This window comes from Ursus americanus, chromosome X (genome assembly GCF_024610735.1).
Source record: "Ursus americanus isolate L20-20 chromosome X, mUrsAme1.1.p, whole genome shotgun sequence".
Taxonomy (NCBI): domain Eukaryota; kingdom Metazoa; phylum Chordata; class Mammalia; order Carnivora; family Ursidae; genus Ursus; species Ursus americanus.
Genome location: NC_142164.1, coordinates 43,892,106 through 43,917,121, shown reverse-complemented (window position 1 = coordinate 43,917,121; position 25,016 = coordinate 43,892,106). Strand labels below are relative to the sequence as shown.

Here is a 25,016-nt window from a genome sequence, read left to right as displayed (position 1 = left end):
ATGCTCTCTGATATTAAAGATGACACTTAGGGGTGCCTGGGTGGCTCAGTCGTTAAGCGCCTGCCTTCAGCTCAGGTCATGATCCCAGGGTCCTGGGATAGAGCCCCGCATCAGGCTCCCTGCTCAGCAGGAAGCCTGCTTCTCCCTCTCCCACTCCCTCTGCTGGTGTTCCCTCTCTCGCTGTGTCTCTCTCTGTCAAATAAATAAATAAAATCTTTAAAAAATAAATAAATAAATAAATAAACAAATAAATAAATAAATAAATAAAGATGACACTTAAGTTATCTGATATATACACATAAAGTGCTAACATATACAGAGCTTAAAATAGGACTTTTCTCAGTTTAATAAATATTAAACAGCAATAGCGCCTGTTCTATAAATGAATTGAGAACAAATTGTCCAACAAAATTTCAAACTCTCACAGTGTAATCTCTCAGCTTATGGTAGGTCCACTCCCCTGTTAGTAAATATCTTGAAATCAATACTGGATCACCTTGAGAATTACCAGACAACATTATGCTGGTATGACTATAAAATTCTAGGATAAGAAATTGAATAAGAAAGAAATTATAAGTAAATGTAGCCTCCACAAGAACAGAGATTTCTTTCATTGGTGTTTCTACCATTATCTCCAGTGCCTAGGACAAAGAAGGTATTCATATGTATTTCTTGAATGAATGAATGAAAGGCACCATCGACTTTAAGAAAGTGAAAGAACAGTTCAGGGAGGCAAGGAGATTCACACACACCCACAGATAACAGCATAGCTCAGACTCCCTTCTTCAAGCCTGGCATTCACCCAAGATAGTATGCTGTGGAATAAAGAAAAAATGATCCACAATTCAGCTAAAGCCATTTAAACAGCACAGTAAAAGCAGCCCTCCTCTGATAATTGATATCCATTGTCAGTCCAGGTACTGTATAGAATCATCTCCAGATGGGTTTTTATCACCTAAATATTGCACAGTTGTAATAAATGTTTAGAAACAAATAAAAACCGAAATGAAAATATATGAAAATTCATGGTAAGAATATAGTTCCCTTTCCATGTTCAAAACCATCAGTGATTTTCAGCAAATGGGGACTTTCTCCAAGATGAATCTCAAAGGCCATTGCAAAAGTCTCTTTTCTTTAGAAAACAGAGACAGGGGATTGCTGGAGAGGGTGGTTATAGGGGTAAGAGATGAGCCCCCGAATTGATCTTCCCAGGGGTTGAAGGCCAAGTAAAGTAAGTCAAGGGGAATGGACTTTCAAGTCAAGATGGTGAGTAAACTTAGTTCCTACTGCTGCTGTAACACATTACCAGGTTCTTGGCGGCTTAAAATAACACAAATGTATTATCTTACAGACCTGGAAGGTGGGAATACAAAAAGGATCTCACTGGTCTGAAATGAAGGAGATGGTCAGGCTTCATTTCTCTGAGGGATCCTGGGGAGAATCTGCTTCCTTGCTTATTCCAGCTTCTGGAAGCTGCCTGCATTCCTTGGGCCCTGGCTTTGTTTCATCTTCAAAGCCAGCAATGGCCTACCCAGTCTTTCTCGTGCTACTTCACTGTGACACTGACTCTCTTCTGCCTACTTCTTCCACATTTGAAGTACCTTTGTGATTACATTGGCCAGGAAAGAGACCCAGCATATTTTCATTTTAAATTCAGCTGATTAGCAATCTTAATTCCATCAGCAGTCTTACTTCTCCTTTGCCCTGTAACATCACATATTTACAGGTTCTGACGACTGGGATGTGGACATCATTGAGGGACCTTTGTTCAGCCTATCACAGTGAAAGTGCCATTTAATTGGGTTTAAAATGGGCATCAGTGGGTTCGTGCTCAACCACAGTCGTGCTTAAACACATTGCTCTGTTTGCCCCGTGGAGGATTCAAGAACCACCAGGCTCTGTCCTGGAGAACTAGGTACACGATGGGGCCTTCCTCCAAAGAACGGCTGGGGAAACTAGACAGGTGTGTATGGCAAGTGGCTGAGATCCAAGCTGGTTCTAATCCCTGCCACATTTCCACACCGCCAAAGATCATGAGCACTTGGACGTGACTGCAATAGAAGACTTGACACACAGGACAGTTGAAGAGGAGCCAGGAGCAGCCCGACCCCTGGCCATAGGGGCAAGAGACAGGAAAGATCCTAGGACCCAGTGCGGGTCCTGACAGGGAAAAAAGGCCCTCCTTCTTGGGCAACTGTGGGGACTGCAAAATGGCAAAGCATGTTACCAGTTGGCATGGGGGAGGACAGCAGTGTGGCAGAAAGAATGGGCACAGCAGTGGTTGGTTTTTCTCAGGGTAGAGGTTTGGTCTGCCTTCCTTTAGAAAAGGGGCAGTGGTGAGGCCTCCGTGGGGGCCCCCTCCCACCTTCCTCCCTTCCGTGGCCCCGCGAAGCAATGAAGGAAGAACGTGGGAGGGCCCCCCACCCCAGAACCTCCGGGGCAGTCTGGCCTTAGGTCGCCTTTCCCCTCGCAGTCTGCTGTCCTGACAGCCCCTGGCCCACGGGCCTCCAGTTAGGATGGCGGACCGAATGGGCGATGTGGGGGCCGACACCTAGCAGTCTGGGGGTTCTGAGGCCCCGAGGGGCAGTTGCTATCCGTTCGATATCCATCCGCTGCTGCCTGCGGCGCACCTTCCCCGCCCCGCCGCCCCCAACTTCTGGATCCTAGCCCCCACCGCCAAGCGTCCCCCGGTCCCATGGATGGCAGTGCCAGCAATGAGGGGGTGGTCGCCTCGGAGGTCTGCAGAGGCGGGCTGCTGTGAGCCCGCCCCTTAGGCTGGGCTCCTCCCGGCCCCGCCCCCTCTGGGTCGGAACTAGGGTGGGCCGGGGAGGGGGCGTCGAGCCCATTCGTGCCGTATCCCTCCGCCCCCCTTCCCGACACCCTCGCCGCCAGCGTTTCGTGCCGCATCCTGCGCAGCCCCTGCCCAGTTCGGTGCAGCAGCGCGGGGGGCGGGACGCTTCTTTGCGATTCTGGCCGCTCGCAAGGCGGTGGGAATCCGACTGAGGAGCTCCGAGAGGAGGGGGAGGACAGCGACCTACACCTTGAGCCTGTGAAGGCAAGTGGGGGTGTCCTGGGGGGAGGCGGGAGGACCCCCACTGTCGCCCGGCTTACAGCCTTCCCGGACCCCAGACCCTGGCAGCCTGGCAAGGAGGAGGCGACCCGGTCGTAGCTGGTCCCTGAGAGAGGTGCGCAGCGCCGCGGGACCCCTGGCGAGGAGAGGCGGCGACTGGCGCGGGCTGGGCCCAGGGCACCGGGGCTGGCCGGAGAGGCTCCCTCGGATCGTCTGGAGACGAACTGCCCCCGCCACTGCGCGGCCAGCTTTCCAGGCGCCCGCGACCCGCCGTCGACGGTGCCTGTACCGGGAGAGAGCTGTGTGTGTTGGGGGGGGGGCGCTGCTGCGGTAAGAAATGGCGGAGCGGGAGCTGGGGCGGGGGGCGCCCAGGGAGGCCGCTGTGGCAGGGACGGGGACGGCGTCCGAGGTCTGTGCCCAGCTGGCGGGAGCGGGTGGCCGGGGGCGTCGGCTGCTTCGGGCCCTGATTCTGGAAAGAGGCCTGTTGGGCCCCGCGCCCTGGGTGCTGTCCTTTCCCACAGGTGCCTGGTTGATGCCAAAGTCTTCTCTCTGCGCAGTAGCTCTGGCGGTTTCCTCCTGCAGGGTGCATCTGTAGAGGAGAGACTTGAGAAAAAGAAGGAGCAGGACAATAGCCTGGATTTCTGGAGGTGTGTGGGGCTGGCCCGGGGCGGGGGGTGGACAGCAACCATTGAGTGGAAACGGGAATCGGGGTCGGTGACGGACCAGGACAGGTCAGGCATCCAGAATACCTTCTAAAATTCCCCTTTGCATTAGCTTTCTAAGCACTTCCCTTGCCTTCCTCCCTCACCTCCACCCAAAATTCGAGGCAGGAAAAGATGGGCTAGGAGGTGAGGGTGAGATAAAAGTCATAATTACAAGTGCCACGTCACATACTGTTTTCTGGAATATGCTGCGTACTTTCCCCCATTTCTGTAGTACAGCACAAGGGAGTGTGAACACCTAGTGGTGAATTCGTATAACTGGAGAGTGGAGTAATGGGAAGAGTGTCATGTGATGAGTTGCTATCCAGAACCGCGAAGCAGAGGGCCTGAATTAATTGAGAATATTCTATCAACAGTACCCTAAATGTTAGAAGATAATATGGATACTCTTATCTTTGGTGTTGGTCAGTCCATCAAGCACTCAGTTGCTACCATTATTTCCTGAATAATTTGCCTTTGTGTCTGTCCATAGACCTGCTTTAAGGCTGCTCACTCTGTAAGGAAGGAGAGAGGAGGAGACTGGTTCAAATCTCTGGAGGTTGGTGTGAAGGTGGGTAAATCAGGGCAGCACTACAGAGTAAGATCATGGCAAGTGTCTTTGATCCAAGTGGGTCCTGGACCTCCTCCACCTCCTGCTTGCTGCCAGATTTTCACACTGCCACAGCATCCCTTGTCCATTTCCTGCAGGAGATACTAGGAATATTGGGGTAGGTGTGGATTGGCTGTGAAGGGAAGGAGAAGACCTGAGAGGAGGGACACGGAGACAGGAAACAGACAAATGGAACTCTAAAGGTAAGAAAGATATTTGCATCAGAGGTCGGTGTGCCCTGTTATCTATCTAGCATCAGTTTCCATTCTCTCCTCTATTTTTACTTATTCCTAGGACAGCCTCCAGGCTGCTTTAGGGTTTGACAACACTGGAATCAAGGAAAGGAGGGGGAAATCGCACCACATCCATATAGGTTGGTATGAGGGTGGTACAACTTTGGGTGGGGAAATGGAAATCAACACTGGCCCAAGAGTGATTAGGGTACTCTGGGGGCTCTTAAACCTCTCCCATTGCCAACACTTACCAGTTTCATACCTGTTTTGTATCATGCAAAGTAACGTGGCAAACTCTGGGGTAAAATGTGAGTGAAATGAGGTGACAGAAGACTTTCTAACTAGTCCAGCTGTCCCACTAAGCATTCATGTTCCAGTTTCTCTGTGAATCTCTGCATGGAGCAACACAATTAGAAGAGATTCAAAGCCCCATGTCATCATTCTCTTTCCCTAGATCCACCTCCAGTGGCAGCTCTGGTGGTGTTGGAATTGCTGCTGATCTGTACCCTCAACAGTTCTGCACCCACCCGGAAACATCCATCATCCCCCAGCTTGCTTGTGCCTCTTCTGCACTTTGTCTGTGATATTGACTGAGACTAGGCTTCGGAAGGAGGTTGATTGATTGCTGGACTGGTGATTGACTCTGACATTTGTTTCCAACTCTACCGCCTGAATCACTGAAAGATCAGAGTGTGAAGATAGAGCTGTGGTAGAGGCTGAGACTGGGGTAGGGTTACTTAACTGGGCCTCCTCTGTAACTTATACCATGACTGGGGCCGAGATTGAACCTGCTGCCCAGGCAAAGCCTGAAAAGAAGGCTGGAGAAGAGGTTGGGAGTGGGGCTGAAAGAGAGAATGAAGTCCCGTTGGTGGTCAGACCCAAGGTCAGGACCCAGGCACAGGTAATGCCTGGGGCAAGACCTAAATCTGATGCCATGGTAGTAGGTGGTGCAAGGCCCAAATCTGAACCAATGGTAGTAGGTGTGGTGCATCCTAAGAATGAGGCCAAGGCAATCCCTGGGTCAAGGCCCACAGATAAAGCCCATTCATGGGCCCAGACTGAGTTTGATGGTAAAGCAATGTTGAAGACAGAGGGGGTGTCCCAGACCAATACCATAGCCTGGCCACTGGTTAGTACTGAGTCTGGGTCAGTTGCTAAATCTAAGACCTTATCTATGGATAGGGAACTGATCAGTATGGACACTGAGTCCTTTTCTGGCACCAAGGTCAAGTTCCAATCAGGAAAACAGCCTTTGTTTGGGTCAGAGGAAAAGACCAATGTGGGGTCTTGGTGGTGCCCCAGGCCTACATCCAAGCAAGAGATCTCTCACAAGAGTGATTTCAGATGGGTGGACAGATCCTCTCTGAGTTCCTGGTTCTGGAGTGGAGAAGAGGTCAATACAAATTTTCATCCTAGAGGCAGGGTAAAGGCCAGTGCCAGATCCAGGCACATAGCCAGAGAAGAGGCCATGTCTAGGCCCAACACCAATCGGGAGTTTTATATTTTGTCTAGTTCTGGCTCTGAGGATGAATCTATTAAGACATCCTGGTTCTGGACCAGAGAAAAGGCTAATAGCTGGTCCAGGCCCAAGGAAGAAACCAATAACAGGTCCAGGTTTAGGTCCAAGAAAGAAGTCTCTGAGTCCAGTTCTGGATCTGAATGTGAGGACAATGTGAAGTCCTGGTTCTGGGCTAGAGAGGAGGCCAAATCCACGTCCAAACCCAGAGCCAGGAAAGGGGCCAATGTCAGGGCCAGGCACAGGGCCAAGCAAGAAACTTCCATTGATTTTTTGTCTGGATCTACAGATGTAGTCAAAAAAGAGTCCTGGTTCTGGCCTGGTGAAAAAGCTAATAACTTGTCAAGGCCCAAGTCCAAGAAAGAGGCCAGGGCTAGAATAATGGCAAAGGAAAAGGTGAAAACTAAGGCCAGAGCCAGGGCCAAGCAAGAAGCCAGGTCCGAGGAGGAGTTCCTCATTGGGAACTGGTTCTGGGCTACAGAAGAGTCCAGTGTAGTTGGTGGGGCCAGTGTCAAGCACAGTTCTCAAGTGGAGGATGAGTCCATTGTTGGCAGTTGGTTCTGGACTGAAGAAGAAGCCAGTTTGAGGACTGATGCCAGTAGTAAATCCAGTCCAAAGACTGAGGAAGAGTCTATTGGTAATTCTATGCTTGGGTCTGGGGAAAAGACCAGTATGGAAACTGGGGCTGAGGCTACCTCCAAATCTGTGGTAGCATATGATAAAGAAAAGCTCATTGCTGGTTCCTGCTTCTGGGCTAGTGAAGAAACCAACCTAGAGGCTGAGGAAGAGACCATTTTTGGGCCCTGGTTTTGGGTCAGTGATGAGGCCAGTGTAGAAGCTGATGTTAGAGCCAGCTGTGCATCCACACCAAGGTCTGAGGAAAAAGAGGCCATTGGTCCCTGGTTCTGGGATAGAAAAGAGGTCGATACAGAGGCTGAGTTTGGAGAAGACGCCAGTCCAGACGATGAAGAAGAGACAATATTCGGGTCCTGGTTTTGGGCTGGAAACCAGGCCCAGATAGATTCTGGGGTTAAAATCAGTTGTGACACCATGCCAGGAGCTGAGGAAGAGCCCATTATTGGGTCGTGGTTCTGGGATGGAGTAGAAGCTTGTGTGGGGACTGAGGTCAGCAACAAGTCTAGCCTGAAGGACAATGAAGAGGTTCTTATATCATCTTGGTTTGGGACCACAGAAGAGGTCAGTATGAAGTATGGAGCTGGTGCCAGATGCAAATTTATGGCAGGGCCTGAAGAGATGAATAATGATTCTTGCTTCTGGGATGAAGATGATCCCTGCATGTATAGTGCCAATGGAGGCAGCTGGAAGTCTAGGCCAGAGGAGGAACAGGACACTGTTGATTCATCATTCTGGTCCAGAAAATACACAAGCCCAGAGACCATTATAGGGCCTTGGTTATGGGCTACAGAAGAGGTCAGTATAGATGATGGGACTGGAGAAGAGGCCAAGCCACTGATGGAGGAGGAGACCATGATTACATCCTGGTTCTGGAAAGGAGATGAAACCATTAGAGAGGCTACAGACAGAGAAGAATCTGGGGCAGATGCTGAGGAGGGGGACATTATTGGTTCTTGGTTCTGGGCTGGGGAAGAGGACAGGCTCAAGACAGCAGTGGAGGCTAGAGAAGAGGACCTGCTGGAAGCTGAGGAGGAAGCTATTGTTGGGTCTTGGTTCTGGGCCAGGGAAGAGATCATTAGGAAGGAGGCTGGCTTTTGCAACAAATCCAGTCCAGAGGCTGAAGAGGAGGAAGCCACTGTTGGGTCTTGGTTCTGGGCTGAAGAAGAGGCCAATTTGGAGGCAGGAGCCAGTTTCGAGCCCATGCCAGTGACTGAGGAAGAGGAAATCATTTTTGGGTCCTGGTTTTGGCCTGAAGAAGAAGAAGACAATATAGAGGTTGGGCCTCAGGCAATAGAAGAGGGCAAGTCAAGCCCTGAAGAAGAAACCATTTTTGGATCGTGGTTCTGTGCTGCAAAAGAAGTCAGTGTAGAAGCAGAGAAATGCTGTGCATCCAAGCCAGAGGATGATGAGATAATTGTCGAGTCCTGGTTCTGGTCTGGAGAGAAGGACATTAACGAGACTGGAACTACTGTTACCTGTGAGTCCAGGCCAGAAAATGAGGAAGAGACAGTTGTTGGGGCCTGGTTTGGAGCTAAAGATGAGGCCAATAACAGGACTGGGTATGGGACCAACTGTGAGACCCAGACAGTAGCTGAGGAGGATGAGGCCATAGTGGGGTCCTGGTTCTGGGCAGGAGATGATGCCCATTTTGAATCAAATCCTAGGCCTGTGTTCAGGGCCATTTGCAGGTCTGAGTATTCATTTGAGCAGGAGCCTGATGCCTCACGCAGGCCCCAGAGCTGGGACGAGGTCACTATTCAGTTCAAGCCTGGTCCATGGGGTAGGGTTGGCTTCCCATCTCCAATTCCCTTTAGATTTCCAAAAGAGGCAGCATCTCTGTTCTCTGAAATGTTTGGAGGAAAGCCCAAGCACATGGAACTTAACCCAGAAGGGGAGGAGCAGGAATCTGATCAGCCTGAACCTGAGTTCCCATTTCAGTATGACCCTTCCTACAGGTCAGTCAGGGAAATTCGGGAGCATCTTAAGGCCAGGGATAGTGCAGAGCCTGAGAGTTGGTCCTGCAGCTGCATACAGTGTGAGCTTAAAATTGGTACTGAAGAGTTTGAAGAACTCCTTCTGTTAATGGACAGAATCCGAGATCCTTTTATTCATGAAATATCTAAAATCGCAATGGGTATGAGAAGTGCTTCTCAATTTACCCGCGATTTCATTCGGGATTCAGGTGTTGTCTCACTTATTGAAACCTTGCTTGATATTCCTTCCTCCCGAGTTAGGACAAGTTTTTTGGAAAATATGATTCGCCTGGCTCCACCTTATCCTAATCTAAACATGATTCAGACATATGTATGTCAAGTGTGTGAAGAAACCCTTGCTTACAGCTTAGATTCCCCTGAACAGCTATCTGGTATAGGGATGGTTAGACATCTCACTACAACTACTGACTACCACACACTGGTTGCCAAGTATATGTCTGGATTTCTGTCCTTGTTAGCCATGGGCAATACCAAAACAAGGTTTCATATTCTGAAAGTGCTACTGAATTTGTCTGAAAATCCTGTCATGACAAAAGAACTACTCAGTGCTGAAGCAATGTCAGAATTTATGGGCCTTTTTAACAGGAAAGAGACAAATGACAATATTCAAGTTGTTCTAGCAGTGTTTGAGAATATTGGTAACAATATCAAAAAGGAGTCAGTGTTGTTCGCTGATGATGATTACAGTCTTGAGCCACTTATTTCTACATTCCATGAAGTTGAGAAATTTGCTAAGGAAATGCAAGGCAAAAGAGCTGGTCAAGAGGACCCTGAGGCAGACCAAGAAAATTAGTATGATTAATCACTCGCCTTTATCCTTATATTCCTAAGTTAACAATTCCTTGAATAATGTTTTGATTTACATAGTTGGTTCTGTGTTGTAACGTACATCTTTATTGCCAACACTGCCTTTGCCTAACTGTGTATGAGCTGAATCATTCTTCTGATGCCAAATGAATATTAGAACTGAAAGCACATTTGTTGATATTTGTGTTTTTGTCCAGATTGTGACACTTAGTATTTAAGCTAAAGTGAACTGAGCCATCAAAGTAAGCCAGCTACCCTTCTGATTGTTGTTCTAGTGTATTGAGGTCTATTTGAGACTTGTTTGTATTTTCAATAAAGTTGTGTTAAAGTTGTCAGAAGTCACCCTTCTCCTTGAACTTAAAATATAGATGCAAAGATAAAACAGGAATATACACAGCTCATTAATGCATAACTAATATGCACCTTGAAAAAGCTTATTCTAATAACTTTAAATGCAAAGATTACCATGGGCTGCTACTCACGGCATGCCTCAGAGAAAAAGGACCCAATTAAGTTGGGCTCTGGAATATTTGAAAAAGATGGGGTGGTATGAAGAAAAGCATGGAGTTGGAAAAGCAGTTTCCATGGGAGTGAATTATCCAGTCAGCCTGGAGTAGTTAAGGGATATAGAGGGTGAGGTAAGTTTTGAAGAGCTGAGAAGTTGCATTTTGCAGCTCAAAGTATGGGTGTTTCTTTGATACTGCCTAAAAGTTAAACGAGTAAGACAGGAAAGTAGACAAAAGTAACTGAGGAAAACCGTTTCTTCAGGATGGTGCCCATGGAAAATGTTACCGTAATACCATACAGCCACTAAAAGTGATGATGTATAGATTTTTAAATTGAATAAGAAAAGCTAAGTGTGTAAGTGGACCAAATTTATGCAAACTTATGTTTGATTATGCAAAAATCTGTAATGACAAGATATATCAAAGGAATAAATAAGTGTAAGAGACTACAATTTCAAAATGACTGGTTTGCCAAATAAAAATACATAATAAGTTAAAGGGAATAAACTTTAAAAATTTCCAAAGTTCCTGAATTCATACTACAGGTTTTTCACATTCAAAAAGGTAATATATATTCAGACAGGAGTGAAAGTCAGGCATACAGTTGTTTTGGGGGGGTGAGGGGGATGAAGGGGAGTGCAGGTTAAGGGGAAATATACAAAGTTTTATTTTTTTCAGGAAAATAAACAGACATGGTGACCCTGTTATTTTTTGCTTGTCTGAGAACGCAAAGTGTGTTTTTTTTTTCCTACCCCATTCTGGTATTCAAGGTTTATGGAAGTAGGGCACAGTGGCAGTTTTGCCTGCCTTTACAAACCGCAAGCATTAACAGGGATCATCCTGGTAGTGGACATTGGAGTTCGAATGCTTGTTTCGCTTATCAGTGTTTTTCAAGGTAGAGAGAGAGAGTGTGTGTGTGTGTATTTTAATATGTCGCCCGAGTATCGTACAGAATAATAAAAATCAGTTAGTCTCCAAACTCTTCATCGAGTATTCCTCACCAGCCCTGTGCTCCTGACAGAGCAGGGCCCAGGTCTAGCGCTAGGGCCGGAAGCTCTGGCTCCAAATCCAGCCTTCCTTCAGCTCTGTCTTCAGCAGGGACGGGAGCTTCAGATTCTTCCAGCAAGCATCTCAACCTCAGGCGCAGAAGATTCTGCCATCCGTGCGGCAGGGCTGCGGCGGGCAGGCTGACTGCGTGGTCACGTGAGGCGGGTGGTGGCTCACGTGACCACGCTCTCACTCAGGCAAACACAGACGTGTGCCAAGCGGAGAAGGGGCAGGAGGGACCTACGCTTGACGAATGACAGACGGCCGCGCGAGGAGTGGTAGGACGTTGTGGTGGATGGGTGGGTGTCTCTCCATGCTGCACTAACCTGGAAACGAATTTCTCGGGCGATCAGAGATACAGCATTCGTTGGTAGAGGGCGCAGCCCCTCAGCCTATTGCCAGCGTCTTAGCCGGGGTCAGTCTTTTGCCCAGGAGCTCAAGAGGCAGGAGGTCATCCTGAGGGAGGAAGACGTGGAGAGAAGCAGCGGTTGCTGTTGGAGGAGGTGGGTGCGCGGCCGGGAAATGGCATCCGTGGGAGGTGGTGGCTGAGACTAGGTGCGGGTGCAGGGAGTGCCTCGGACCCTCCTGCTCTCTGTTCTCTCCTGCCTTCTGAACACCCCTCCCCCACTCCCAGCCTCCCCTCCTAGCTCTGTGTGACTCTTTGTGGGTGTGGGAGGTGGACACACGGAGGGAGTTGGCTTCAGGGGGCCCCCGAGAGAGGAAACGGTGAATGGACAATTTCTGCACACCAGTGGCCTTTTCTCTGAAAAGGCAGAGATGGAAACTGGTAGGATCTGTGACCTACATTACCGCTCTTGTCCTCTCAGCTAGTTGGCACTCACTCTTTGCTGTCTGTCTTTCAAATGGTGGGGATGGCTGAACTCAGTATTGGGGGTAGGTTGGGGTGCGGGGGAACAAGACTGACTTACTCCAAGGCCCCAGCTGCCTGAAGATGCAAAAGAGGCATTAACCTCAATCCCGCCAGCTCTAAGGAGTGTGAGAGGCAACACACTTAAGAGGAAGGAACCTAAATGCGCCCTTCACATAGGATTTCTCATCGGTAAAACAGCAAGCTTCTCAACTCCCAAGAGGATCCCTGGATCTCATCCCAGGCAGCAGCGTTCTGGGAGTTTGCCCTGGATATGAGGTTCTGAAAGGGCCTAGTCCCATTGTACCCCGGAGACAGCTCCCTCCCATATAAGGGTACAAGGGTCACTGCCCTGCCTTTGCTATCTGAGGTCCCTCCTTTTTCAGTCTTGAGCCTTAAAGAAAGGTCTTTCTAGGAACCACCTACAGAAACTGGTTTATGGATGGTCTCACAGGTTCCCTTCTGTAGACGTTAGCTCTTTCCCTTGTTTTTGTTTTCTGGCCAAAGCTTTTAGACTTGGTGATTTACAGCGATCCTTTGTGGCACTGCCTTATTTGTGTTGATCCCTTTTGGTCAGAGCCCAGAACTGCGAAACAGCGACAAGATACCAGAGGTCTTTGTTGTTGTTGTTGTTGTTGTTGTTGTTGTTGTTGTTTTTAGGAAAATATAGTTATGAAAAATAAATTTTACTAATCACATTAATCTATTTGCATATTTTACAGACTTGAAGCCAGTTGGTACATAGAGATCTTTCTCATTTCTTACAGCTGAATAACACTCCCTTGTGTCACTACCATAATGTGTTCAGTCACTATATGTGAACATTTATTTCCAATATTTTGCTGTTATAATTTATGGTGGACAGATAACCTCATGCAAATGTATTTTTGTATGGTCAGAGGTCTATCTTCAGGATAGATTCCTTGAAGTGGAGATGGATGATATGTATGTGCAGTGTATTTTTATTAGGTATTCTCAAATATCCCTCTAAAGGGGTATTACACATTTTTACACCCACCAGCAATGTATGAGAGTGCCTGTTTCGCTATAGCCTTGTCAGTCAACTTCTTATTATCCTTTTGATATCTGTAGACTATTTAGTGATGTCTCCTCTCTCATTCCTAATGTTAGTAATTGGGTCTTCCGTTTTGTTTTCTTTATCCTTCTGGCTAATAAATTATCAGAATCCTACCAAGGGCCAACCATGCAAGCAGGCCTTTCTAAGGCTAGCAAATTCAGGTCTGTTATGTTAACTCTTCTACACATTGGTGAATGGTGTTAGAATAATTACCAAGGCATTTGGAAAAACAAAGTTAGACCCTGATACACATGAGCAAATTCCAGGAAAATTAGGTATCTTAAATATTTTAAAAGGAATGGGTGGATGAAGAGAATGAAACACTCCTTTATCTAGAATGAATTTCGGCTTGTGTTTTGTAGAGGAAAATGGATATGGATCCTTTCCACATAATACCAGTATCATTTATTAAATAATCTGCCCCTACTCTAACAATTTCTAATGTCTCCTTTGTAGTGTATGGAATTGGTTTTGTTTATATTTCTGAGGTAAATGCTCTCTGGTGTTAGAAATATACAGGATTGCATATTGCAGTTTATAATAAGCATTGTGGGTTATCTGAAATGTTGTATCCATACTTCACATATGTGATCAGACTCTCCAGTTAATTTTATCATTTTATCTTATCTTTAATGTAATAGTATTATATTGATTGGGGCTGAGAGGTACTGAAATTCTCATATAACTCCTTTGAAACTCTTGGAATTCCAAAATGGAAAGTGTATTGGCCAGGTCAAAGAATATGTCTCTGTGTTGCCAAAGCCAGCTCGTTGTCTTTCATGAAGACTTTCATGATGGTGCTCATTACCTAGATGACATTTTAAAGAATTCACTATATCTGTACCTCAACCATACCAGCTCAGAAGCTGAATTTCCTCATACAAAAAAATAGCATCTGTTTATATAGGGTGAGTTCATAATTAACAAAATCACAAGGCTTATATAGAATCCAGAGTGTCGGTTTACTAATTTGTACAGGGAAATAGCAACATCAAAGGAAATGAAATAATATTATCCATTGTATTCTCTTACTGTATGTACACCTATAGGAAATTAAAATCAAAATCAGAAGCTCAATTAAATTGAATTTAAAAGTAAATACTTTTCATATATATTTAAATGTGTAAATGTTTGTTATAAGGTTGGAAGAAAAGATTACTTTTGTTTTAAATTTTTCAATTTTTTTCCATCTTTATTGCGATATAATTGACAAAAACATTGTGCAAGTTTAAGGTGTACAATGTGATTATTTGATATACATATATATTGTGAAATGATTACCACAAATAGGCTAGTTAACACCCATCACCGCCTGTACTTATAGTGTGCATGTGTGTGTGTGTGTGTGTGTGTGTATTTGTGTGGTAGGAATATTTAAGATCTACTTTCTCAGCAAATTTCAGTTTACAATACGCTATTGTTGACTCCAGTCATCAGGCTGTACATTAGATACCCAGGACTAACTCATCTTATAACTGCAAGTTTTTACCCTTTGAACTCCATCTCCCCATTTTTCCCACCTATCTGGCAACCACTTGTCTATTTTCTGTCTCTATGAGTTTGACTTTTTTTAGATTCCGCGTATAAGTGAGAACATATGGTATTTGTCTTTCTCTGATTTATTTCACTTAGCATAATGCCCTCAAGGTCCATCCATGTTGTCTCAAATGGCAAGATTTCTTTCTTTCTCATGGTTGAATAATATTCCATTTGATATGTGTTACATTTTCTTTATTCATTTATCCATCAGTGCATAATTAGGTAGTTTCCATGTCTTGGCTATTGTGAACAATACTACAAAGGAACATGGGGGTGCAGATATCTTTTCGAGATAGTGATTTCATTTTCTTAGAATATATACCCAGAAGTTGGATTGTTGGGTCGTATGGTAGTTCTATTTTTAATTTTTTGAAAAACCTCCACACAGTTTTCCATAGTGGCCATTCCAGTTTACATTCCCACCCACAATGCAGAAGAGTTTCCTTTTCTTCAGATTCTTGGCAACAGGTGATATCTCTTGCTTTTTGATAATAGCCATTCTAACAGGTGTGAAGTGAGATCTCACTGGTTTTGATTTGCATTTCCCTGATGATTAGTGATGAGCATCTTTTCAAGGACCTGTTAGCCATTTGCGTATCTTCTGAGGAAAACAGTCTGTTCAGGTCCTTTGGCCATTTTAAAATCAGATGATGATGATGATGATGATGATGATGATGATTACTATTCAGTTGTATGATTTCCTTATATATTTTTGATATTAACCCCTTTTCAGATATATGGTTTGCAAATATTTTCTCCCATTCTGTAAGTTGCCTTTTCATTTTGTTGATCATTTATTTTGCTGTGCAGAAGCTTTTTAGTTTGATGTAGTCCTACTTGTTTATTTTTGCTTTTTTCCTTGTGACTTCAACATCATATCAAGAAAAAGTTGCCAAGGGCGCCTGGGTAGCGCAGTCGTTAAAGCGTCTGCCTTCGGCTCAGGGCGTGATCCCGGCGTACCGGGATCGAGTCCCACATCGGGCTCCTCTGCTATGAGCCTGCTTCTTCCTCTCCCACTCCCCCTGCTGTGTTCCCTCTCTCGCTGGCTGTCTCTCTGTCACATAAATAAATAAAATCTTTAAAAAAAAAAGAAAAAGTTGCCAAGACCAACGTCAAGGAGCTTTTTTCCTTTTTTTTTTTCTTCTAGGAGGAAGTATCAGGTATGACATTTAAGTGTTTAATCCATTTTGAGTCAATTTTTGTGACTGGTGTAAGATAGGGGTCAACCTTCATTCGTTTGCGTGTGAATATCCAGTTTTCCTGTCACAGTTTATTGAAGAGAATGTCTTTTCTCCATTGAGTATTGTTGGCACTCTTGTCAAATACTAGTTTACCATGTATTTGTGAGATTATTTCTGGGCTCTCAGTTCCGTTCCATTTTTCTATTTGTATGATTTTATGCTAGTACCTTAGTGTTTGAATTATATATCTCTGTAATGAAGTTTGAAATGAGGAAGTGTGACGTCTCCAGCTTTGTTCTTCTTTCTCAAGATTGCTTTGGCTATGTGAAGTCATCTGTGGTTTCACACAAATTTTAGGATTTTTTTTCTATTTCTGTTAAAATTCCAATGGAATTTTGATAGGGATTACATTTAATCTATAGATCACTTTGGGTAGTATTGACATTTAACAATACTAATTATTCTGATCAATGAACACAGAACATTTTTCTATTTGTTTCTTCTCCAATTTCTCTTATCAATGTCTTATCAATATCTTCTAGTTTTCAGTGTACGGATCTTTGACCTCCTGAAATTTATCCTTAAGTATTTTATTGTTATCGATGCTATTGTAATTTGGGATTGTTTTCTTTATTTCTTTTTCAGATAGTTAATTGTTAGTATATAGAAACACAACTAATTTTTCAGTGTTGATTGTATATTCTAAAACTTTACTGAATTTTTTTCCAACAGTTTTTGGTTGAGTCTTCAGGATATTTTTATTTTATTTTTTCTAAGTAGGCTCCATGCTGGGGCCTAAACTCACAACTCTGAGATCAAGACCTGAGCTGAGATCAAGAGTTGGATGCTTAACTGACTGAGCCACCCATGCGCCCCAGGATTTGTTAAATATAAGCTTATTTTATGTGCAAACACAGATAATTGTACTTATTCCTTTCAATTGGGATACCTTTTCTTTCTTTTTTTTAAATTGACACACAGTGTTACTTAACATTAGTTTCAGGTGTACAACATAATGATTCAACCCCTCTATATGTTATGCTATGCTCACAAGTACAGCTACCATTTGTCACCATACAGAGCTATTACAATACCATTGACCATATTTCCTATTCTGTACATTTTATCCTTGTGACTTATTCATTCCACAACTGTAAGCCTGTACCTCACACTCTGCTTTGCCTATTTCCCCCTTCCCCTCTGGCAACCATCAGTTTGTATTTATGGGTCTGTTTCTGCTTTTTGTTTGTTTATTCATTCCTTTTTGGATTCCATATATAAGCAAGTCATATGGCATTTGTCTTTGTCTGACTTACTATACTTAGCATAATATCATGTAGGTCCGTCCATGTTGTTGCAAATGTCAAGATCTCATTTTTTATGGCTGAGTAGTATTCCATTGTATATATATACTACATTATCTTTATCCATTCATCTATTGATGGATACTTAGGTTGCTTCCATATCTTGGCTATTGTAAATAAAAATGTCATAAAGACTCAACCAAAAACTATTGGAATAAATTCAGTAAAGTTTTAGAATATACAATCAATGCTGAAAAATCAGTTGTGTTTCTATATACTAACAACAAACTATGAAAAAGAAATAAAGATTGCTTTGGGTAGTATAGACATTTTAACAATAGTAATTCTTCCAGTCCATGAGCACGGATAATTTTGCATTTGTTTGTGCCATCTTAATTTCTTACATCAGTATTTTACTGTTTTCAGAGTATAAGTCTTTCACCTTCCTGGTTAAGTTTATTCCTAGGTATTTTATTTTATTTTTTTGGTGAAGTTGTAAATGGAATTGTTTTCTTAATTTCTCTTTCTGATACTTTGTTATTAGTGTATAGAAATACAACCATTTTGTATGTATTAATTTTGTATCCTATGACTTTATTGAATTCATTTATTAATTCTAATAGTGTTTTTGGTGGAGTCTTTAGAGTTTTCCACGTATAATATCATGTCATCTGCAAATAGTGACAGTTTTATTTCCTCTTTACCAATTTAGACACCTTTTATTTCTTTTTCAATTGTGCTTGCTGTGGCTAGTATTTTCAGTACTATGTTGATTTAAAGTGCTGAAGGTGCACATCCTTGTCTTGTTACCTGGTGTTAGAGGAAAAGCCCTCAGTTTTTCATCATTGAGTATGATGTTAGCTGTAGGCCTGTCATATATGGCCTTTATTACATTGAGGTATGTTCCCTCTAAAGCCAGTTTGTTGAGAGTTTTTATCATGAATGGATGTTGAATTTTGTGAAATGCTTTTTTCTGCATCTGTTGGGATGATCATATGATTTTTATTCTTCTTTTTTAATGTGGTGTATCACATTGATTTGCAAATATTGATTCAACCTTGCATCCCCAGAATAAATCCCACTCGGTTGTGGTGAATGATCCTTTTTTTTTTTTTTTTTGAGAGAGAGAGATAGAACATGAATGCAATGGGGGAATAGCAGAGGGAGAGAGAGAATCCCAAGCAGGCTCCACACCCAGCATGGACCCTGATGTGGGGCTCAATCTCACGACCCCGAGATCATGACCTGAGCCAAAATCAAGAGTCAGATGCTTAACCGACTGAGCCACCAAGGTGCTCCAGAGAATGATCCTTTTAACGTGATGGTAAATGTGGTCTCCGAATATTTTGTTGAGGATTTTTTATGGATACCTTTTATTTCTTTTTCTTGCCTATTTTCTCTGATTGGGATTTGCAGTGCTTTGTTGACTAGGACTAGTGAAAGTGGGCACCCTTGTCTTACTCTGATTCTAGAGGGAAAGTTTTCAGTTTTTCGCCATTTTGAGGTACTTACATATGGCCCTACTGTACCCAGTTCCTTGATAGTTTATCATGAAAAGCTGTTGATTTTTTTCAGTTTTTTTTTTCTTCATCTACTGAAATTATGTGATTTTTATCCTTCATTCTTTTAAGGTGGTGTATCTCATTATTGATTTGCATATGGCATACCATCCTTTCACCTCAGGGTTAAATCCCACTTGATCGTAGTGTATAAGTTTTTAGATGTGCTGTTGAATTCAATTTGCTAGTATTTTGTTGAGAATATTTGCATGTATATTCATCAGAGATATTGGCCTGTAATTTTATATTCTTGTAGTGTCCTTCTCTGGCTTTGGTATGAAGGTGATGCTGGCCTCATAAAATGAGCTTGGGAGTGTTCCCTTCCCCAAGTTTTTGAGGGGTGGCATTAATTCTTCCTTAAACGTTTGGTAAATTCACCAGTGAATTCATCTGGTACTGGGCTCTCCTTGGTTGAGAGATGTTTGCTTACTGATTCAGTCTCCTTACCCATTATTGGTTTGTTCAGGTGTTCTGTTTCTTCATGATTCAATCTTGGTCAATTATATGCTTATAGGAATTATACGTTTCTAAGTCACCTAGTTTGTTGGCTTATAATTGTTCATAGTGATCTCTTATGGGCCCTTTGTATTTCTGTGGTATCACTTGTAATGTCTTTTCTTTCACTTATACTTTTATTTATTGAGTATACTCTCTTTTTTTCTTGGGTAGTGTAGCCAAAGATTTGTCATTTTTGTTCATCCTTCAAAAAACTCAATTCTTAGTCTTGTTGATATTTTCTATTGTTTTCCTTTTCCTCATTTTGTATATTTCTTTTTTATTTTTTTTTAAGATTTTTTATTTATTTATTTGACAGAGACAGAGTCAGCCAGTGAGAGAGGGAACACAAGCAGGGGGAGTGGGAGAGGAAGAAGCAGGCTCATAGCAGAGGAGCCTGATGTGGGGCTTGATCCCACAACACCGGGATCACTCCCTGAGCTGAAGGCAGACGCTTAACCGCTGTGCCACCCAGGCGCCCCTCACTTTGTATATTTCTGCTTAATTGTTTTATTATTTACTTCTTTCAGCTAATTTGGACTTAGTTTGTTCTTCTTTTTCTAGTTCTGTGAGATATGCTAGGTTGTTTATTTGAGATCTTTTTTTTTCTTAAAATAGGCATTTTAAGCTATAAACCCTACTTTTAGAGATACGTTTGTTGCATCCTATAAATTTTGGTATGTTTTGCTTCTGTTTTCATTGATGTCAAAGTTTTTAAATTTCTTTTTTGATTTATTCTTTGATTCATTGGTTATTCAGAAGTGTGTTTAATGCCCATGTATTTGTGAATTTTCCAATTATCCTTCTTTTATTGATTTCTAGTTTCACGCCATTGTTGTAGAGAAAGACTATTGGTATAATTTCAATCATTTTGGATTTGTTAAGACTTCTTTTGTAGTCTAACATATGATCAATTCTGGAGAATGTTCCATGTCCACTTGTGAAGAATGTGTATTTTGCTGCTGTTGAATAGAATGCTCTTTATATGACTGTTAGTCACATTTTGTCTTATAGTGCTGTCAAATCTGCTTTTTCCTTATTGATTTTTTATTTGAATAATATATCCATAATTAAGAGTGCGGTATTAATGTCATCTACTATTATTGTGTTGCTTCTCCTTTGAGTTCTGTTAGCATTTGCTTTACGTATTTAGGTGCTCCAATGTTAGGTGCATAAATATTTACAACTGTTACATCTTCTTTATTAACTGACCACTTTATCATTATATAATGATTATATTCATCTCTTGTGACCACGTTTAACTTAAAGCTTATTTTGTCTTATACAGGCATCTCCTGCTGTCCAAAAGTTGGTGTTATGCCACTTCACTAATAAAAAAAACCTACATTAGTAAAGTAACAGATTTTTTCATAAAAGTGAAAATCCTCTTCAGATTTCTTTCCATTAGTGAAAATAGGTACTAATGTAGTTCTTTCATAAAAGCAAAATGACTAGCACAAAAATAGACACATAGATCAGTGGAACAGACTAGAAAACACAGAAATAACCCACAATTATATACTCAATTAATCTTTGACAAAGGAGGAAAGAATATGCAATGGGAAAAAAAACAGTCTCTTTAAACAAATTGTGTTGGGAAAAATGGACAGCAACAGGCAAAAGAATGAAATTGGACAACTTTCTTACATCATACACAGATATAAACTCAATATAAACTCAAAATGGATGATAGACCTAAATGTGAGATAGGGAACCATTACAGTCTTGGAAGAGAGCTCAAGCAATAATTCCTCTGACATTGGCTGTAGCAACATTTTTTCTAGCTATGTCTCCTGAGTGAAGTGAAGTAAAAGTAAAAATAAATTATTGGGACTACATAGAAATAAAAAAGCTTCTGTACAGTGAAGGAAAATCAACAAAACTAAAAGGGCAACCTACTGAATGGGAGAAGTTATTGGCAAATAACATATCCAATAAAGGGTTAGTATCCAAAATATATAAAGAATTTATACAATTTAACAACCAAAAAACAAATAATCCAATTTGAAAAGGGGCAGAAAACATGAACAGACATTTCTGCAAAGAAGACATCCAGATGGCCAACAGACACATGAAAAAATGCTCAACATCACTCATCATCAGAGAAATGCAAATCAAAACTACGATGAAATATCACCTCACACCAGGTAGAATGGTTAAAATTAAGAGCACAAGAAACAACAGGTGTTGGTGAGGATGTGGAGAAAAAGGAACCCTCTTGCACTGTTGGTGGGAATGCACACTGGTGCAGACATTGTGGAAAACAGTATGGAGGTTCCCCAAAAAGTTAAAAATAGAACCTCCCTCTGATCCAGTAATTGCACTATGGAATAATTACCCCCCAAATATAGAAACACTAATTCGAAGTGATACATGCACCCTTATTTTTATTTTATTTAAAGATTTTATTTATTTATTCCAGAGAGAGAGAGAGAGAGCAGGAGGAGGAGCAGAGGGAGAGGGACAGGCAGACTCCACATTGTGTGGAGCTGGACGTGGGGTTCGATTTCGGGACCCTGAGATCATGACCTGAGCTGAAACCAAGAGTCAGATGCTTAACTAACTGAACCACCCAGGGGCCCTGCACTCCTATGTTTATACCTGCATTATTTACAATAGCCAAAGTATGGAAGTTGCTCAAGTTTTCATCGATAGATAAATGGATAATGAAGATGTGTGTGTATATATATATATATATATATATATATATATATATATATCCACATATATATCCACATATATACATATATATGTACACACACACACACACATATATATACATACACACATCTACATACAATGGAATATTATTCAACCATAAAAAATGAAATCTTGCCATTTGCAACAACATGGATGGAACTGGAGAGTAAAATGCTAAGCAAAATAAGTCAGAACAGACAAATACCATATGATTTCATTCATGTGTGAAATTTAAGAAACAAAACAGATGAGCAAAGGAAGAGAGACAAACCAATCATACAGTATTTGTCAAGAAAGAGACTCTTAACTATACAGAACAAACTTATGGTTACCAGAAGGTAGGTGGGTGGGCGGATGGGTGAAACAGGTGATGGGGATTAAAGAGTACACTTATGATGATGGCACTGAGTAATGTATAGAATTGTTGAATCACTATATTGTATACCTGAAACTACTATAGCATTGTATGTTTACAGGAATTAAAATTAAAAATTAAAAAATAGCAAAGTGGGGGTGCTTGGGTGGCTCAGTCAGTTAAGCATCTGCCTTTGGCTCAGGTCATGATCCTGGGGTCCTGGGATCCAGCCCCACATCGGGTTCCCTGCTCAATGGGGAGTCTGCTTCTCCCTCTCCCTCTGCCCCTCCCCCCACTTGTGCTCTCTCTCTCTCAAATAATAAAATCTTTTTTTAAAAAAAAAGAAGTAAAGTGGCATGATGCAAACTTTTAGAAAGCAGGAGATACTCTTTGCTTTGTGCCATTTCAGCTTGCAAAAGGTTTCATAGGAATTCTCTACTTTCACACAGCAGGGGAAACCTGTACATATATAGCACCCCTGTTCTTTTTGTTTACCAATTGTTTGGAATATCTTTTCCATCTGTATTGGTGTATGTATGTTCTCAAAGCTAAAGTGAGTTGCTCATAGATGGCATATCACTGCATCTTATTTTTTTTTAATCCATTCATCCACTGTATGTCTTTTGATTGGAGAATTCAGTCCATTTATGTTTAAAATGGTATTGCTAAGGACTGACTTTTGCCATTTTGTTCATTGTTTTTCTACCTTGTTGTAGCTCATGTTGTCTTATATATAAGTTTGACTTTTAATCAAACGAAAGTTGAAAGTGTTTTACACACCACCATCACATTAGAGAATCTGACTTTGACTCTTTACCTACCTTCAGCAATGGGTTTTCCTCATTCGTATATTTTTACATTGTGTTTTTAATTTATTTTTATTTTGTTAATTTATTTTTTTTTTGAGTAAGCTAGATGCCTAACAAGGGGCTTGAACTCACAACCCTGAGATCAAGAGTTGCATGCTCTACCAAGTGAGCCAGCCTGGCACCCCTTCTTTTTACGTTGTTACTTGGTGTCCTGTCTTTTCAGCTTGACAAATCCCCTTTAGCATTTCTTGTAAGGCTGGTCTAGTGCTGACAAACTCCCTCATATTTTGTTTGTTTGGGAAAGCCTTTATTTCTCCTTCATAACTGAAGGACAGATTTGCTGGGTATAGTATCTTGTTTGAATTTTTTTCCTCCAATATTTCGAATCTCTCTCTTTTTAATTTTTTATTATGTTATGTTATTCACCATACACTACATCATTAGTTTTTGATGTAGTGTTCCATGATTCATTGTTTGTGTATAACACCCAGTGCTGCATGCAATACGTGTCCTCAATACCCATCACCAGCCTAGGCCAATCCCCCCCCCCACCGAAACCTTGCAGGCCAAGATAGAATAGAAGGAGATATTCAATTCACTATGGACTCTGGGAAACAAACTGAATATCTCTTTCTATTCTATCTTGGCCTGCAAGGTTTTTGTGGCAAAATCAGATAGCTTTATGGGTCTAATGTATGTAATGAGTTGCTTTTCTCTTCTTGCTTTCAAAATTCTTTGTCTTTAACTTCTGACAATTTAATTATAATGTGTCTTGATGCACCCCTTTTCATGTTCATCCTATGTAATTTGGGGCCTCATGAATCTGGGTGTCCATTTCTCTACACAAGTTTGGGAAGTTTTCAGCAATTATTTTATTCATAAGTTTATTTACAAATAAACTTTATGTCCCTTTCTTCTCTCCTTTTGGGATTCCCATAATCCCAGGTATATTGTTTCACTTCAAGGTGTTCCTTAAGTCCTATATGCTTTCTTCACTTTTTTTTTTTCTCCTCTGACTGGATAATTTCAAATGGCAAGTCTTAGAGTTCGTTAATTCTTCTGCTCGGTCAAGTCTATTGTTGATGCTCTGTATTGAATTCTTCGATTAAGTAATTGTATTCTTCAGCTACAGGATTTCTGTTTGATTTTTTTAATGGTTTCTATTTCTTTCTTGAATTTCTAATTTTTTCATGTGTTGTTTTCCTAATTTTGTTTAGTTGTCCATTTGTGTTCTCTTGTAGTTCACTGAACTTCTTTAAGAGAATTATTCTGAATTATTTGTCTGTCAGTTTTTAAATCTCCACTTCTTTGGGCTCAGTTATTGGAGGATTATTCATTTCCTTTGGTGTTATCATGTTTACCTCATTCTTCATGATTCTTTTATCCTTATGTTGGTATCTGTGTAATTGAAGAAGTAGTCTCCTCTTCTACCCTTTACAGATTCAGTGTAGCCAGGGAAGATGTATGTCAGTCAGCCTATTTGAGGGTTCTGGCTATATCGTGTATAGTTTTCATGAGCAGACAGGGCTTGCTATCAGGGTCTCTAGTTGGACTAGTTAATTTCCCATGCTCTGAAGTTGGTGGAATGGTGGCCAGTGGCTGTGCTCCATGGTCAGTTGAGCCTGCTTACTGGGCTCAGTGTTCACACAGGGCTGCTGTCAGGGCTCCTTGGTTTGGCATGCCTGGTAGCATGGTCAGGTGGGCCCAGAGCCTGGGCTTTGGCCTTCATGATTAGAGCAGGTTTCAGATTGTGCTTTGCAATCAGGAAGAGCTTCAGGCTTTGCCTTGTAGTTGGCTAGAGCCATTGGGTAGGCTTTCCAATTGGGCAGGCTGCTGGCTATGCTCTGCTGTTGGGTTAGGTAGCTACCTAGGACCCCTAGTCTAGTGTAGCCACCAGCTATGCTTTGTAGTTGAATGAGACTGTAGGATGTGCTCTGAGGTTGGGTGAGGTTTCTTTGTGTTCTCCCTAGTCAGGTAAGGCCACAATCTATACTTTGTGATTGGGAAG

At 42.2% G+C, this 25,016-nt stretch overlaps 1 protein-coding gene across 1 annotated transcript; it reads left to right on the top strand.

Moving 5' to 3' along the window:
* The first annotated feature begins 226 nt into the window (after nt 1-226).
* GPRASP1 (G protein-coupled receptor associated sorting protein 1) lies at nt 227-9,905 on the top strand. Its single transcript, XM_087860364.1, has 7 exons — nt 227-3,055; nt 3,130-3,400; nt 3,653-3,717; nt 4,265-4,342; nt 4,480-4,584; nt 4,676-4,754; nt 5,069-9,905. The coding sequence occupies exon 7, from the start codon at nt 5,381-5,383 to the stop codon at nt 9,551-9,553; it is 4,173 nt and encodes a 1,390-aa protein (XP_087716490.1). The 5' UTR covers nt 227-3,055; nt 3,130-3,400; nt 3,653-3,717; nt 4,265-4,342; nt 4,480-4,584; nt 4,676-4,754; nt 5,069-5,380; the 3' UTR covers nt 9,554-9,905.
* Nucleotides 9,906-25,016: the final 15,111 nt, after the last annotated feature.